This window comes from Xenopus tropicalis, chromosome 5 (genome assembly GCF_000004195.4).
Source record: "Xenopus tropicalis strain Nigerian chromosome 5, UCB_Xtro_10.0, whole genome shotgun sequence".
Taxonomy (NCBI): domain Eukaryota; kingdom Metazoa; phylum Chordata; class Amphibia; order Anura; family Pipidae; genus Xenopus; species Xenopus tropicalis.
Genome location: NC_030681.2, coordinates 52,983,681 through 52,997,539, shown reverse-complemented (window position 1 = coordinate 52,997,539; position 13,859 = coordinate 52,983,681). Strand labels below are relative to the sequence as shown.

The following is a 13,859-nucleotide window of genomic DNA, read 5'->3' as shown; positions in this document are numbered from 1 at the left end:
ACACCCTCACTATCCACTTCAACCCTGACTGGCGGGGTACCCGCTGGGAAGCTACTCCAACTCACTCCTTGGTGGGGCTTTTTAGCTGCCCATTCTCACTAACCTGGGCTTCCTCACACCAAGGCTGGTGTTTTAGAACCTTTTTATATGACCCACTAGCTTCACCTTGTGGCCACAGCTAGAAATTACCCTAAAATTATCTAACCCTTTTCCACCCTCTTACAAGAGTATGGCACACACAGGCAGCATAGGGCAGGCAGAGTATGACTTTGCCTGCCCTATGCTGCCTGTGTGTGCCATAATCTGCTTGCCCTATGCAGCCTGTGGAAGTTGAACCTGGCAGGGGTTTTCAAGTGGCCATTATATCAGTCTGCAGTTTTTTTGGACTATGGGTTCATAATTATGTGGTGTTCCCTGAGGCAACTAAAGTAGAAAGGTGTGGTTTTAACAAGAATCCTTTAACATGTATAACTGGTATATCAACTAAGTGTATTAACGGAAACCATCTTTCTCTATTTCATATCAATTAATTTATTTGAATACTGTAGTAACAAAGTTATATATACTTCATAACTGCCTAGTGTAGGCTCTTGGAAATACTTGTCAGTATTTTGATAACTGTGTAGTTGCCATGCCTTACCATACCAGGCAATCATATACACAGCCAGACACGGATCCTGTAGCCTGGTATGCAGACAGTAAAACACACAGGTCACTGACAGACATCAAACACACATTATTATATGCAGTCAGAGATATAAGATAGATAAACTAGGAAAGACAGAAGAGCACTGTATGTGCCACCTTTCTGTACTGTACCTTTGGTTCCATCTAGCAGCCACTTACTAGCAGCTTACTAAGAAAGAAGGACTCTCCCCATCCACCCCCATTCACAAACAATTGAGAAGCAAATCATTACTGGAACAACAGCGGAGTTTGAGAGAAGTCACCAATTTTAACCCACCCTGAAAGTATATTTTGTGACTACTAGAGAGGTATCTAGGCCTGAACTTGATTGTTACCTGGGCACTACCTGCAAGGAATTTGTAGGTTCTGCCCATAAAATTGTACATACAACTTACTCTATCAATCAAAGCCCCTCACAGTTTCCCTGCAAATGAAATTAAAACATTTACCGCTAACATTCAAAGCTTAAATACTTAACCACAGTGAGTTGGCGCCAACTCACTGTGGTTAAGTATTGGTTAATATAAGGATTATGTGGAGGAAGGCAGCTCAAGGGCACAATATTGTACACTCCTTTTAAAAGGCAATCAGCACTGTGGGTGTTTTTTTATTTTGTTTTTTTTTTTATTGGTCACTGAATATAATACTTTAAATATTTTTGTATAGATTTTTTAGGAGCGCGGACAGGGTTAATATATATTCAAAGCTTAAATGACATGTAAAGTTTATTTCACTGGTGGGGGGAGCAAAATGTTAGGCATTGTTCAGTGAAATAGATCACAAAAATCTTTTCTCTGGGCTAGTGCTGCCTATTTACCCTTCTAACAGCGTCCAAGGAATCCCTTGCTTAAATTCCTGTTCATGAATGCGCAGCTTCACACCTTAATGGCCTGCATACCGCCAAGAGGTTGGATCAGCATGATATTGCACACGTCAAGATGGGCAAGATCTGCGTTTGCCCATTTCTCCATGATGTTAAATGTAAAGCTATTGTATGCATAAATACATCTCTAGGCTGGGTAAATATTTGGTTATATTACACACCCAGTAAACATAGCAATGATAACTATATAATAAAGCCTGAGCCTGATAGCAAAATAAATACTAAGTATTACTCACCATGTGGTGGTTGGCATGTATTACAGCTTTATTGCATATAATCCACTTTTTTCATTGGAGACCAATTCTTGCCTCGCACCATTTGCTTCATTTTAGTATTGTAATTTCCGATATTTCACCATTTGTTGAAAGTTTAGCAGATCCCGCATTTCGCCTTTTACTTAATAAGCCCTTACTGTATGTGTCCCATGAAATCATTGTCTTCTTTCATGCTTGAAAGACACTGGCCTGAACAAACTATAGAGTTAAAAAAGCTGGATAGCTTGAAACAGAAGCAATCTGCATTTCTACCTCACAATTAGTCACCCATTATTTTTATATAACTAAAGGTACCCATACACCTTAAGATCCGCACGCTTGGCGATGTCACCAAGCGAGCGGATCTTCTCCCGATATCCCCCACCTATGGGTGGGCGATATCGTGAGAATCCAGGCTAATTCGATCATTTGGCCCTGGGAATGGGGGCTGCTGGGAGCCATCAATGGAAACTTTGCCCTGGACCATCAATGCCTAAAAATAGCCTCAATAATGTTTACAACCTTTTTTCTCATTTTGTAATTAGTTTCGTAAGTCAATTGTTCGCACTTTTTTTCACAGGAAATGGTTGCAGATCCTGAGTTTATTCTAGGCGGTGCATCCAGAACTGATGTATGTCAAGGTGACCTAGGTAAAGCACAACATGTTGCTTTTTTTTGTTTTGCTGTTTTTAATGTTTATTATTGTGTTGGCTAAAAGATTTTGTATTTCTAGTATCATAGTTTCTATCCCCTTTTACTAGACTTAAAGGGGACCTGTCACCCTAAGAAATAATTCCAAATTTATTTCTATTGTGTTTGTCCAGAAAAATCAACTTCACTTAAATAATATAAATTGTTTCCTTCTGTCTTGGAATTACACAATCACAGGAAGTAGGCAGGTGCCATTTTGTGGACACTTATAAAGGCAAGCTTTGTATCATGCCAATATCTTGTTTATGTGATGGAATGGAGAACGAGATGGCTATGCTCATGCAATGGGCAATTAGATGGTGAGGAGGGAGGAGGAATGTGGGGATGATGGTGACATCTAGGAAGTGCTGAATGGGAAGTAAAAGTAATTGTCTACCACATCTCAATGCCTAAGGCATAGAGGCGGGGCAGGAAATATATGATTGACAGCTGGTATTTTTAAATGCCTTTATAATGAGTATGGATGTATTAATAAAAAAAGAATTTGGGTTTCATATTTAAGTTGAAAAGGACTTTTATTATACAGCTTTTTATGTCTGGGTAACAGGTCCCCTTTTAGTTTAGCTCAATATTACACATGGTACCATATATTTTCCTTCATGTCTGGTGGTTATAACTGCATGTCTGGTAGTTGTTACTCCGTGTGAAAACAGAATAAAAGGTGGGTGGTAACTCTAGTGGGAATGAGCCTAGTGCTGCTGCAGGAAGTAGCATATTCTAGTCTAGTGCTTCTTGAATCCACCTGGAATTATAAGGCTTCTTGCTGTACTGAGCTGGCATGGTGCACTCCTTTTGATATGTTCACCCCAAAATTCAATGACAAGCCTTGCACAAGGCATCTTCTTTAATTAGATAAGCCCCTGATTGTATCAGTACAGTAATCATAGCAATCAGTCTGCAAATAGCTGTCAAGTGAAAAATTAATGCTGATTGATTATTTCTCTTCTGACAAGCTGAACCTATGACAAATTTTAAAATATATTGCCCTTCAGAGGTGAGGTGGCAAATACCTTTCTTGAACAGCATGCAGAATTGTATTACATTGGCTTATTATATAAAGTAGCTTTGGTACCTGGCACTCAACATCATTTTTTGTTGAACGCTATCCATACATGGACATATTTCTGGATATTCCAGATCATGTGCTTTCCCAGTGGATGGGCAAAGAGCAGCAATTATTTACCATGCTAGAAAACCCAGTATATGCCATCAAATCTGAGCTTAACAAGTTTTTGGACCATACTGTAAATTATAGATTTATAGACATATATATCCAGTATGTGGCCGTCTTAAGACGCACATGGGTCCCATTTTGGGGCGAGATTAATCACATGTTGCGATGTCGAGATCTGCTCTTTGTGTCTGCAACCAGAATAACACAGTAACTTTGGGTGCAGACACAGGAGAGTGCAGATGCAAGCAGAGGGGCTGGTTCTCGGCCTGCACTTATACAGCCCAGTATGGTAATAGCCTAAACTATGCTTACAGATGTAGTGCAAATAGGGAGACTTGTGAATTTAAAGAACAGACCTGGCAGAGTTCACATAGTGACCTATTTATCTAATGATCTATTTCTGTTTATTAAGTGATATAGTATTTTTTTTTTGCAGGTGACTGTTGGCTTTTAGCAGCTATTGCTTCCCTTACACTTAATGATAAGATATTATACAGAGTGGTACCACCAGATCAGTCCTTTAGCACTGGGTATGCTGGTATATTTCATTTCCAGGTAAGATACATATATATTGCTTTTTATGTTAAAAATCCTATAGTATACTTTTCCTGGCCTGTTTGAATACAATTCCATTAAACTATTCTACTCGCTTCATAATGTAGCATTTTGTATAATATATATTTATTTCTTATTTAATTATGATGAATAATTATGAATTATAATAATTTATTTATTGGCCTGCATGGGGTAATATTCTCAAAGCAAAACTCGTGACTTGCTCTTTTCCAAAAGAGTGGAACGAGAGAGAATTTATCATTTAATATGACATGGTTAATATATAAAAAGGCATTCTAACTCTTTCAACAGTTTTGGCAACACAATGAATGGCTTGATGTTGTTATTGATGATCGACTGCCAACCTTCAGGAACCGCTTGGTCTTTGTCCATTCGGCTGATCTCAATGAATTTTGGAGTGCACTATTGGAAAAAGCGTACGCTAAGTGAGTTACATAGTTAAGTTGGGTTGAAAAAAGACCGAAGTTAATCAAGTTCAACCCTTTTTAAGTGAACTCCAGTGCACACACATAAACCTTTCCTGACCTATCTATACACTCACATACATAAACTATATATGCCAACATTACTACTAATTGCAGATTTCACAATAGCCTTGGATTTTATGCTTCCTTGTTTCTTATATATTATATATGATTTTATATTTAATGTATTTAATATATTAATTTACTTGACTGCTTTTCTAAACAAGGTGAATATATGAACCTGTGTTATTGTTCATATTGTAGTGGGGGGCATCTCTGTTAATATTTGAATTATGGACATTTTCAGCTATAGGTGAGTTAGATTTGTCTTTGTGAATCTAAGGGCAATAGAACATGGTGTTTTGTCCCGGCAAAGATCAGTAGCCCCACTGACGAGTAACAAATTGCTCAAAATAATCCACTTGTATGGCAATGCCGAATACATTTTCAAGTGAAACCCCTGAAATCCTTGAAGACTGCATCTGGAATCTCTTACATAGAGTAAGAGGGGAGTGTTGTTGTTTGCCAGAGAGGAAACAGAAATATTTGAAATAATCATATTACTAACAGGAAAAGGATTCCACCACACAAAAAAAATAACTTTTTCAAAATGAAACTTTATTTCTGACACTATGGGGCCCATTTACTTACTCACGAACGGGCCGAATGCGTTTTTTTCGTAATGATCGGTATTTTGCGATTTTTTCGGAAAATTATCGCGACTTTTTCGTTACCAATACGATTTTTGCGGAAAAACGCGAGTTTTTCGTAGCCATTCCAAAAGTTGCGATTTTTTCGTAGCGTTAAAACTTGCGCAAAAAGTTGCGATTTTTTTCGTAGTGTTAAAACTTGCGCGAAACGTCGCGCCTTTTAAGTTTTAAAGCTACGAAAAAAGCGCAACTTTTCGCGCAAATTTTAACGCTACGAAAAAATCGCAACTTTCGGAATGGCTACGAAAAACTCGCGTTTTTTCGCGCAAATCGTATTGGTAACGAAAAAGTCGCGATCATTTCCGAAAAGTCGTAAAGGCGCCGAAAAAAATCGCAAAAAATACGAAAAAGTCGCAAAATGTTCGTTTTCCAATCGGAATTTTTCCAATTCGGTCGGAATTCGTGTCTTAGTAAATCAGCCCCTATAAGTTTCTCCTGTATCTTTGTTAATGATCTAATGATCTATAGTATAAGAGTAGAGATTATAGGACATATACAGTTTGGGAACCTCTTTGCTCACATATAGCAATGAGTTGCCCCCTCAAAATTTGTTCCACCACAGCATTTGTGTCATCATTCACAAAATGTGCATTTTATCCATTGGCTTGCAACACCAGCTATACCAGCGAAATGTTTAAAAATAACTTTCAGTATCATTCTTTATAGTTTTTTTTTGTTAAAAAAAAATGTGCTTTCTTTCAGACTGAATGGAAGCTATGAAGCTTTAAAAGGCGGAAGTACTTTAGAGGCTATGGAAGATTTCACTGGAGGTGTTACAGAAACTTATGAAATTAGAAGTGCCCCTGCCAATCTGTTTGATATATTGGACAAAGCTATTAAGAAAGGATCGATGTTGGGCTGTTCCATTGATGTAAGAAATGATGGTTTCTAATTAGTAAAATATACCATAATATGCTAAACTTTGAAAATACATTTAAATAATACTTTTAAAGCATTTCACACTTATGCACTCATAGGAATCTCATAGGGGTCATTCTGCAAATAAATTAAAAGAACCATACTGTAGAGCTCTTCCAGCTGATTAAAATGAGGGGTCTGCCATCTCTGCTTTTGCCAAAAGTTATCCCAGTTGAAAGGTGTGATAGTAGGCCCCTTAACCTGGTGGGCTCTGGGAAAATGCCCCTTTTGCCCATTAATTAAAATGACTCTATTGACATGATATTAAACCATCCTTATGGTTTTATAAAACATCTATCATATACAGGTATGGGATCCCATATCCAGAAACCAGTTATCAAGAAAGTTCTGAATTACGGAAAGGCCATCTCCCATAGACTCCATTATAAGCAAATAATTCCAATTTTTAAAAATGATTTCCTTTTTCTCTGTAATAATAAAACAGTACCTTGTACTTGATCCCAACTAAGATATAATTAATCCCTATTGGAGGCAAAACAAACCTATTGGGTTTATTCAATATTTACATGATTTTTAGCAGACCTAAGTTATGAAGAACCAAATTACGGAAAGATCCCTTATCCGGAAAACCCCAGGTTCCGAGCATTCTGGAAAACATACCTGTAATATCATGTTATTATTGTCACTACATGCTTCATTCAGTATCTAGTATTATAATGATTCTATTGCACAACAGCAAGTACATGTTAGAATGTTTATTTGAGTTGTCTAATTATTCAAGTTACAAAAGGTCAAAACCAGATATGTGGCAAAGACCCGCTAATGTAGTGATTTGCCAAACTGCACTTCACTAACCGGTATCCAGAAATCCTAAAAACAGAAACTTTGTTGATTTTATGTAGAAATATCAACCTTTCTAGAACTCTGATGCAAAATTTCTAAAAGTGTAACATCAAGGGGCTGATTTACTAAGACACGATTTCGAATCCGAATTGGAAAAATTCCGATTGGAAACGAACATTTTGCGACTTTTTCGGTAATTTTGCGATTTTTTCGTATTTTTTGCGATTTTTTTCGGCGTCTTTACGATTTTTGCATAAAAACGCGAGTTTTTCGTAGCCATTACGAAAGTTGCGCAAAGTCGCGATTTTTCGTAGCGTTAACACTTAAAAGGCGCAAGTTTTAACGCTACGAAAAAATCGCGACTTTGCGCAACTTTTGTAATGGCTATGAAAAACCCGCGTTTTTACGCAAAAATCGTAAAGACGCCGAAAAAATCGCAAAAGATACGAAAAAATCGCAAAATTACCGATCATTACGAAAAAAACGCAATCGGACGCATTCGGCCCGTTCGTGGGTTAGTAAATGTGCCCCTAAGACTATGTATAATCACATTTACGGCATTTTAAAAGTCTACTGTTACTACTGCTACTAGTAACAGATTATTAAACTGTGCTCATGTCCTCACATGAGATCTGTAACTTTTATACATTTTATAATGTAAGTCAAAGATTAATTTTTATTTTATAGGTGATCCTGATATGTGCCATGTGCATTGTTGGTTCACTAATTAGAGTGTCAAATTAGTGCTTGTTTTCATATATGTATATATATATAAAAGTCCACACGACAGCACCACACTCCGAAAGTTGCTACAATGTAGCTGCCCCTGTGCACGGAATACCAAATAGATACCAAATCAAACACAACCAGCACCAAGGGTCTTGTGGTTCAAACAAATATTAGTGTATTATAATTGCATGTACAACCGAAACGTTGGTTGTACATGCAATTATAATACACTAATATTTGTTTGAACCACAAGACCCTTGGTGCTGGTTGTGTTTGATTTGGTATATATATATATCCTTACAGATTCATATTTAGTGTATATGACTATGTCTTACCATTGTTTTCATCAATACAAACAGATTTAAAATAACTCATTTGAAAAAATATTAATGGTTAGCTAGAAAATGTTTTAAATCTACTGTTATTTTTCAGATTACAAGTTCTGCTGAAACAGAAGCTAAAACACCTCAGGGACTTGTGAAAGGCCACGCTTATTCAATAACTGGAGCAGATGTGGTATGTATCAATTGTTTTCTATATGAGGGCTTCTAAAATTTATTGTATAACTCTTTAATATAGCACAATAAAAGTACCTGTACATGTGTTATAATTTTTACATGAAATGTAATTAATATATACATGAAATGAATGGTCTTTTCTGTTTTAAGCAATTGTATTTTTGGTTATATTTTAGTTTTATATTATAAGTCTACAAATAAAAATACTAATGAATACTAAAAAATACTAATGTCACTGATTCTGGCAATCAAATCAGTAATTGACTATAAGGTTTACGTGTCATTATTATTGTAATATTTTATTATTTAGATTATTTTTATCTTCAGGCCTCCTAACTTCCATTCTGACTTCCTAACTGCTGTCTGGTTGCTAGGGTGGTTAAGGCTTAGACAAACAAGATACGTTTTTGGATTTCAAATCTTGAGGCCTCATAACAAAACACTGAAATGATAAAAAACAAAAGACTAAAGCCACAATGTAATCTCATACTAAAGGAACTATTTACTAAACTTTGGTGACATTTACTGAGTGTTAACAACAGTTACAGCTTCTATGCAGAAATTATTTGTTCCAGTGAGGAAAATATATGTCCAATCCCAGACTAAAGGACTTAAGCAAGTGCCCCCAGTTTCTGCTTTCATAACAGTGATGTTCAGCTAAAGACCAGGCCACCAACATGTGGAATGTTGTATTGCATGTTAATTCCACTACATGGAAGAAGATGAAGAGTTACAGCACTGATCTACAATATTAAATTGGTGCTTAGGTGCTTCCTGCAGTTTATCCATTGCCAACATTTCCAGCTGTGTCAAGGGACTTTCTAAAAGGGATATTTGTGTCTTGAACTATATATTTTCATTTTCATATTGGTTATTTGTTTCTTAACTACCCACAATTCCTAACTAGTATTCCACTAAATGATATATGCAGAATCCACCATAGTTCTTTTGTGGCTAAACCTCACTAAGCCCTCTTTATAATACACCCATGGAGTGTTTGATAGAAAAGCCTACTAGAGAACTTGTTGACAATTTTGAAATTGCTTTCTATTTAAAGGTAAATTTCAAAGGTCAGAAGGTAAAACTCATTCGAATCAGGAATCCATGGGGGCAAGTTGAGTGGAATGGGGCTTGGAGTGACAAGTAAGTATAATATTACATTTATATCCTACATATATGTTTGTATTGCACAGAGAAAAGCAGGCCAGACAATGGATTTCCCCCGTGATACAAAGTATTTAAAGTGTGAAATAATCAGTTGCACTAGGTTTTTTTTGATTACTGGCAGTTCCCTTGCACTTCAGGAGGCCATACACATTCAGATTCTTCTTCGTCTTCGTCTTCTTCGGACGAACGTTTGGATATCGATCATACGTTTAAATGCAACGATCTAAAACTAAAATTCAGACTAAAATTGTAGGATAAAAACCTAAAAATAACAAATCGGAGAATGTTCTGAACATAAAATTGTTGGCAGACACCAATCGTACGAAAGCGACTTCCATTGTAGGTCCCCCAAGGATAGTGTCAGATACACAATACATGTGCAGATTTTATCATTATCCTACCAAATTTTACTAACCTGTCCAATTGACTTAGTCAAGGGCTTCTCCATAGACTGATGGTTTGTTTTGATTGTTCTCATAGGAACCAGAAATGTTACCTTGTTACATAACTTTGATTTTCCGATTTTGCCCTGTTTGGTGCAAGAAATATCAAAAATTATACATATTTCCTAATTTCCTAATTAAATAAAAAATGGGCAAAACGCTGAGTTATTAAAAATATATTTTTTTTCATTCATTATTTCAGCTCTTCAGAGTGGAACATTATTGGTGCTGCTGAAAAAAACCGACTATCTCAGGCATCTCTCGATGATGGAGAATTCTGGTAAAATTATTACACATTTTGTTTTGTGTTTTTAAATGGAAACCAGCAAATGCTTTAAAGGAAATGTAACAGTAAATTTTTTTTAAGTAAAAAAGCTATTCTTCTCTGCACCAATAACTGCCCTATCCTGCAAACCACTTAGTATTTTAAATGCTTTAATAGAAAATACCTGCTAAAACTTGGCTTCCTGTCAATTGAACTACTACGGCAAAGGAAGGCGCTGCATCCACTATGCGACGATCGATTGATCAAGCCTAGCCTGACTCCTTCCTATACAGAAAGAAGGCTAGGCTCGATAATTAAAAATTTTTAGTGTTACTTTTCCTTTAACAAGCAGCATAGTGGGCCATATATGAGGGCTAATTTACAACCGCAAGTGCACTGGGTAACTTGTGCTTTTTTTTAGGCTTGAGCCTAAAACCACTTTCATTAAAGGTTCCTTGCTCTTCCCTTTAATTGCGCTCATTGGTGGTCAGTTCTTCCTGCTCACTATTCTAAATCGGGCACTGCGCCTAAGCACAGCACACTTGCTCTTAAAAATTAGGGTGCACATGTCACACACCCAACACAGGAAATGACACCAGCGAACACCAGAAATTATTCCAGGGAGACACAATTGTGTACAACTTGCCCATTTCTGATTGCAATAACGCCGGAAAAAAACATGGCAATTGCTCTTAAAATTGCACTTTCCTTACTGCGTCTCGGTATGGGAACACACTCTTCTGTGTATTATAATAATGCCTTTCATTTTACCTGATTGTACCTCATACTAAAACTTAATTTTAAGGCAAATTATCCCTTAAAAGGGTCTAAGCCCAAACTGTGCCATTATATAAAGGCTTGTTTTGCAGCTTCTTCCTGTTACTACCTTCTTTTATTTTTGACAAACTGTTATTGTGTGTTAAGTTGATTTGCCTTTCCACTGAGAATGTGTTTCGGGCTTAGTAGTCATGGGCTGAAAGTGTAGAACAGCGGAGATCAAAATGCTATGGGATGTGGAATGTTACCCTCTGGCAGCAAACATTTCTTACAGCCATGGGACCTGTTATCCAGAATGCTCAGGACCCTGGGTTTTCCAGATAAGCAATTGTTCTGTCTGCTAACAATAATTTGAACATTAAATAAAGCCAACAGGATTGTTTTGCTTCCAATAAGCATTGATCATATCTTGGGGGCAGATTTACTAAAACTTTTTTTTTTTTTGTTTATTTATTTGAAAAATTCAAATAAACTGATTTCCACTAATGTCTTACATTTACTAAAAAGTCCGAACTAAAAAAAAGTCTGCATGGGAAAAGTTGCAGAAAGGTCGCAAAAAAAATGAAATTTTTCATCTTGTTGCATGAAAACTGCAACTTTTTCAATTGTCCCACAAAAAAACTGTCAAAGTCAAAGTTTTGAAGCAAAAGAAAACTCTAGGGAAGGGATATTTGGCATTGACTTCCGCATGATCTGAGCAAGTTTTAGCTGGCGAATTGTCAGATTCAGATTTCTAGCTGTTTAGACACATAGGGGCAGATTTACTAATCCACGAATTCGAATCACGAATGGGAAAAATTCGGATTGGAAAAGAAAATAGAAGATTGCAAATATCCCGAAAATACTTATGAAAAAATTGTATTATTCACGATAATATCTTATTGGCAATTTGAAACTCACTAAATTTTCGTACTGACCATTGTAAACAGCGGCAGAGCCTTTCGAATTTTTCGCGCGGCCACGCAAAAAACGGCGAGAATACCCTTGGAGCGTTCGGGTCTTAGTGAATCTCCCCCATAGTAAAGTCACAACTTTTTTTAGCGGTAAAAATCCAAATCCAAAAGATTGCTTGAAGGAAAATACCCGCCACAGTAAATCAGGTGCTGTTGGCGCCTGCATAATGAATGTCAGTAAAATAATTTTAGTTATTTAGCTTGCTGGATGTGTGGTGTTGATGATAATTGGTGTGTGGTGTACATGTGGTGTTGAATAAATATGAGACTAATAGATTTAATTTTGATCAGGATGGACTTTGAGGACTTCAAAAGACACTTTGACAAACTTGAGATCTGTAATCTGACTCCCGATTCATTGGATGACGACGCCAAACATAAGTGGGAAGTGACGGTACATGAGGGAAGCTGGATCAGAGGCTCCACTGCTGGAGGATGCAGGAATTTTTTAGGTAAAAATGTTAATCTATTAGTCTGAATAGAATATTTCTAAGGGCAGAGGTTAACAGGGAGATTAGTCGCGCCACGACAAATCTCCCCGCAATGCCATCCCAACGGCTAGAATATAAATCACTGGTGGGATGGCATACGCGGGGCCGCGATTTGCCAAAGTCGCCAAAGTTGCCTTGAGAGGAAACTGTGGTGACTCGCATCACTGCGTATGCCATCCCACCAGCGATTTATATTCTAGCCGGTGGTAATGCATTGCGGGGAGATTTGTTGCGGCGCAACTTATCTCCCTGTGTGTCACGACCCTAAAAATGCATCTTTCTATGAAGAATCCTCCAAGTTGTGCAAATTTTGTGAGTAAATAAAAGCTGTTGCTAAAAACATTTTTCCAGTACTTTTTCGATGAGTCCCAGATTTTAGGAATTTTTGGTAGACATTTTGAATATGACAGTTCTCCAGGTTTACAGCAGTTTTTATGCCAGATTCCTCAATCACAGTAGAAAATGTTGTATTTGATGTATATTTGTAATGATTCCTAACAGTAGGGGCAATTTTAGGGAAGGGCAGAAAGGGTATTTGCTCTACCCCGCGCCAGTATCAAAAGGGGCATCTTGGTGCAAAAACACAGATACAATTACATAGAATATATGGGGCTAGATCTAGGTAAGTGATAAAAAAAAAGCTTAGCAACTAATTCAGTTCCAAATTAACCAATAGAATTTAATGCAATTTTCTATCTATATACGTTGTATGTATAACAGGAATGATTTTTTTTCAGCCCTGTCTCATTGATGTTGGTGGGATTCTGGGAGTTGTTGTTTAGCCACAGCTGGAGTGCCGCAGGCTGGATATTCTAATTTATGTAATTTTCCCCCTCAGATAAGGCCTCAGTCCTTCCAGTGTTGTGGAGGCTACTAGTGATGAGCGAATCTGTCCTGTTTCGCTTCGCCGGAAAAATTTGCGAATCTTTCAAAAGATTCACGAAACGGCGAAAATGTTGCACGTTAAAAAAAAATTTGTCGCCCGCGGCTATTCTTTCGTCGCGCAGCTATTCTTTCGTCGCCCACGGCTATTATTTCGTCGCCTGCGGCTATTATCTTGTTGCGCGGCTATTATTTTGTTGCCTCCGGCTATTATTTTGTCGCCCACAACAATTTTTGGACGTGCGGTGAATTTTTTCATCCGTTTTGTGAAACAATCCGCCAATGGCGAAACACGGAAATTCGCCGCGAATTCATGCATGGCGAATCGCCCGTCACTAGAGGCTACTCTTCTATAATATGGCCCAGTCAAAAGAAACAAACTTAAACAAAATACCAAATTTTGTTTTATATATATATATATATATATATATATAGCTGTGGAAATTGCAGCTA

At 37.2% G+C, this 13,859-nt stretch overlaps 1 protein-coding gene across 1 annotated transcript in view; it reads left to right on the top strand.

Moving 5' to 3' along the window:
- Nucleotides 1-13,859, top strand: part of capn9 (calpain 9) — a 34,363-nt gene that overhangs the window by 4,128 nt on the left and 16,376 nt on the right. The window contains exons 2-9 of the mRNA NM_001128011.1: nucleotides 2,405-2,474; nucleotides 4,146-4,264; nucleotides 4,577-4,710; nucleotides 6,162-6,330; nucleotides 8,343-8,426; nucleotides 9,486-9,571; nucleotides 10,241-10,318; nucleotides 12,325-12,485. Coding sequence (NP_001121483.1) covers nucleotides 2,405-2,474; nucleotides 4,146-4,264; nucleotides 4,577-4,710; nucleotides 6,162-6,330; nucleotides 8,343-8,426; nucleotides 9,486-9,571; nucleotides 10,241-10,318; nucleotides 12,325-12,485 — 901 coding nt within the window. The remainder of the gene's footprint in view (nucleotides 1-2,404; nucleotides 2,475-4,145; nucleotides 4,265-4,576; nucleotides 4,711-6,161; nucleotides 6,331-8,342; nucleotides 8,427-9,485; nucleotides 9,572-10,240; nucleotides 10,319-12,324; nucleotides 12,486-13,859) is intronic.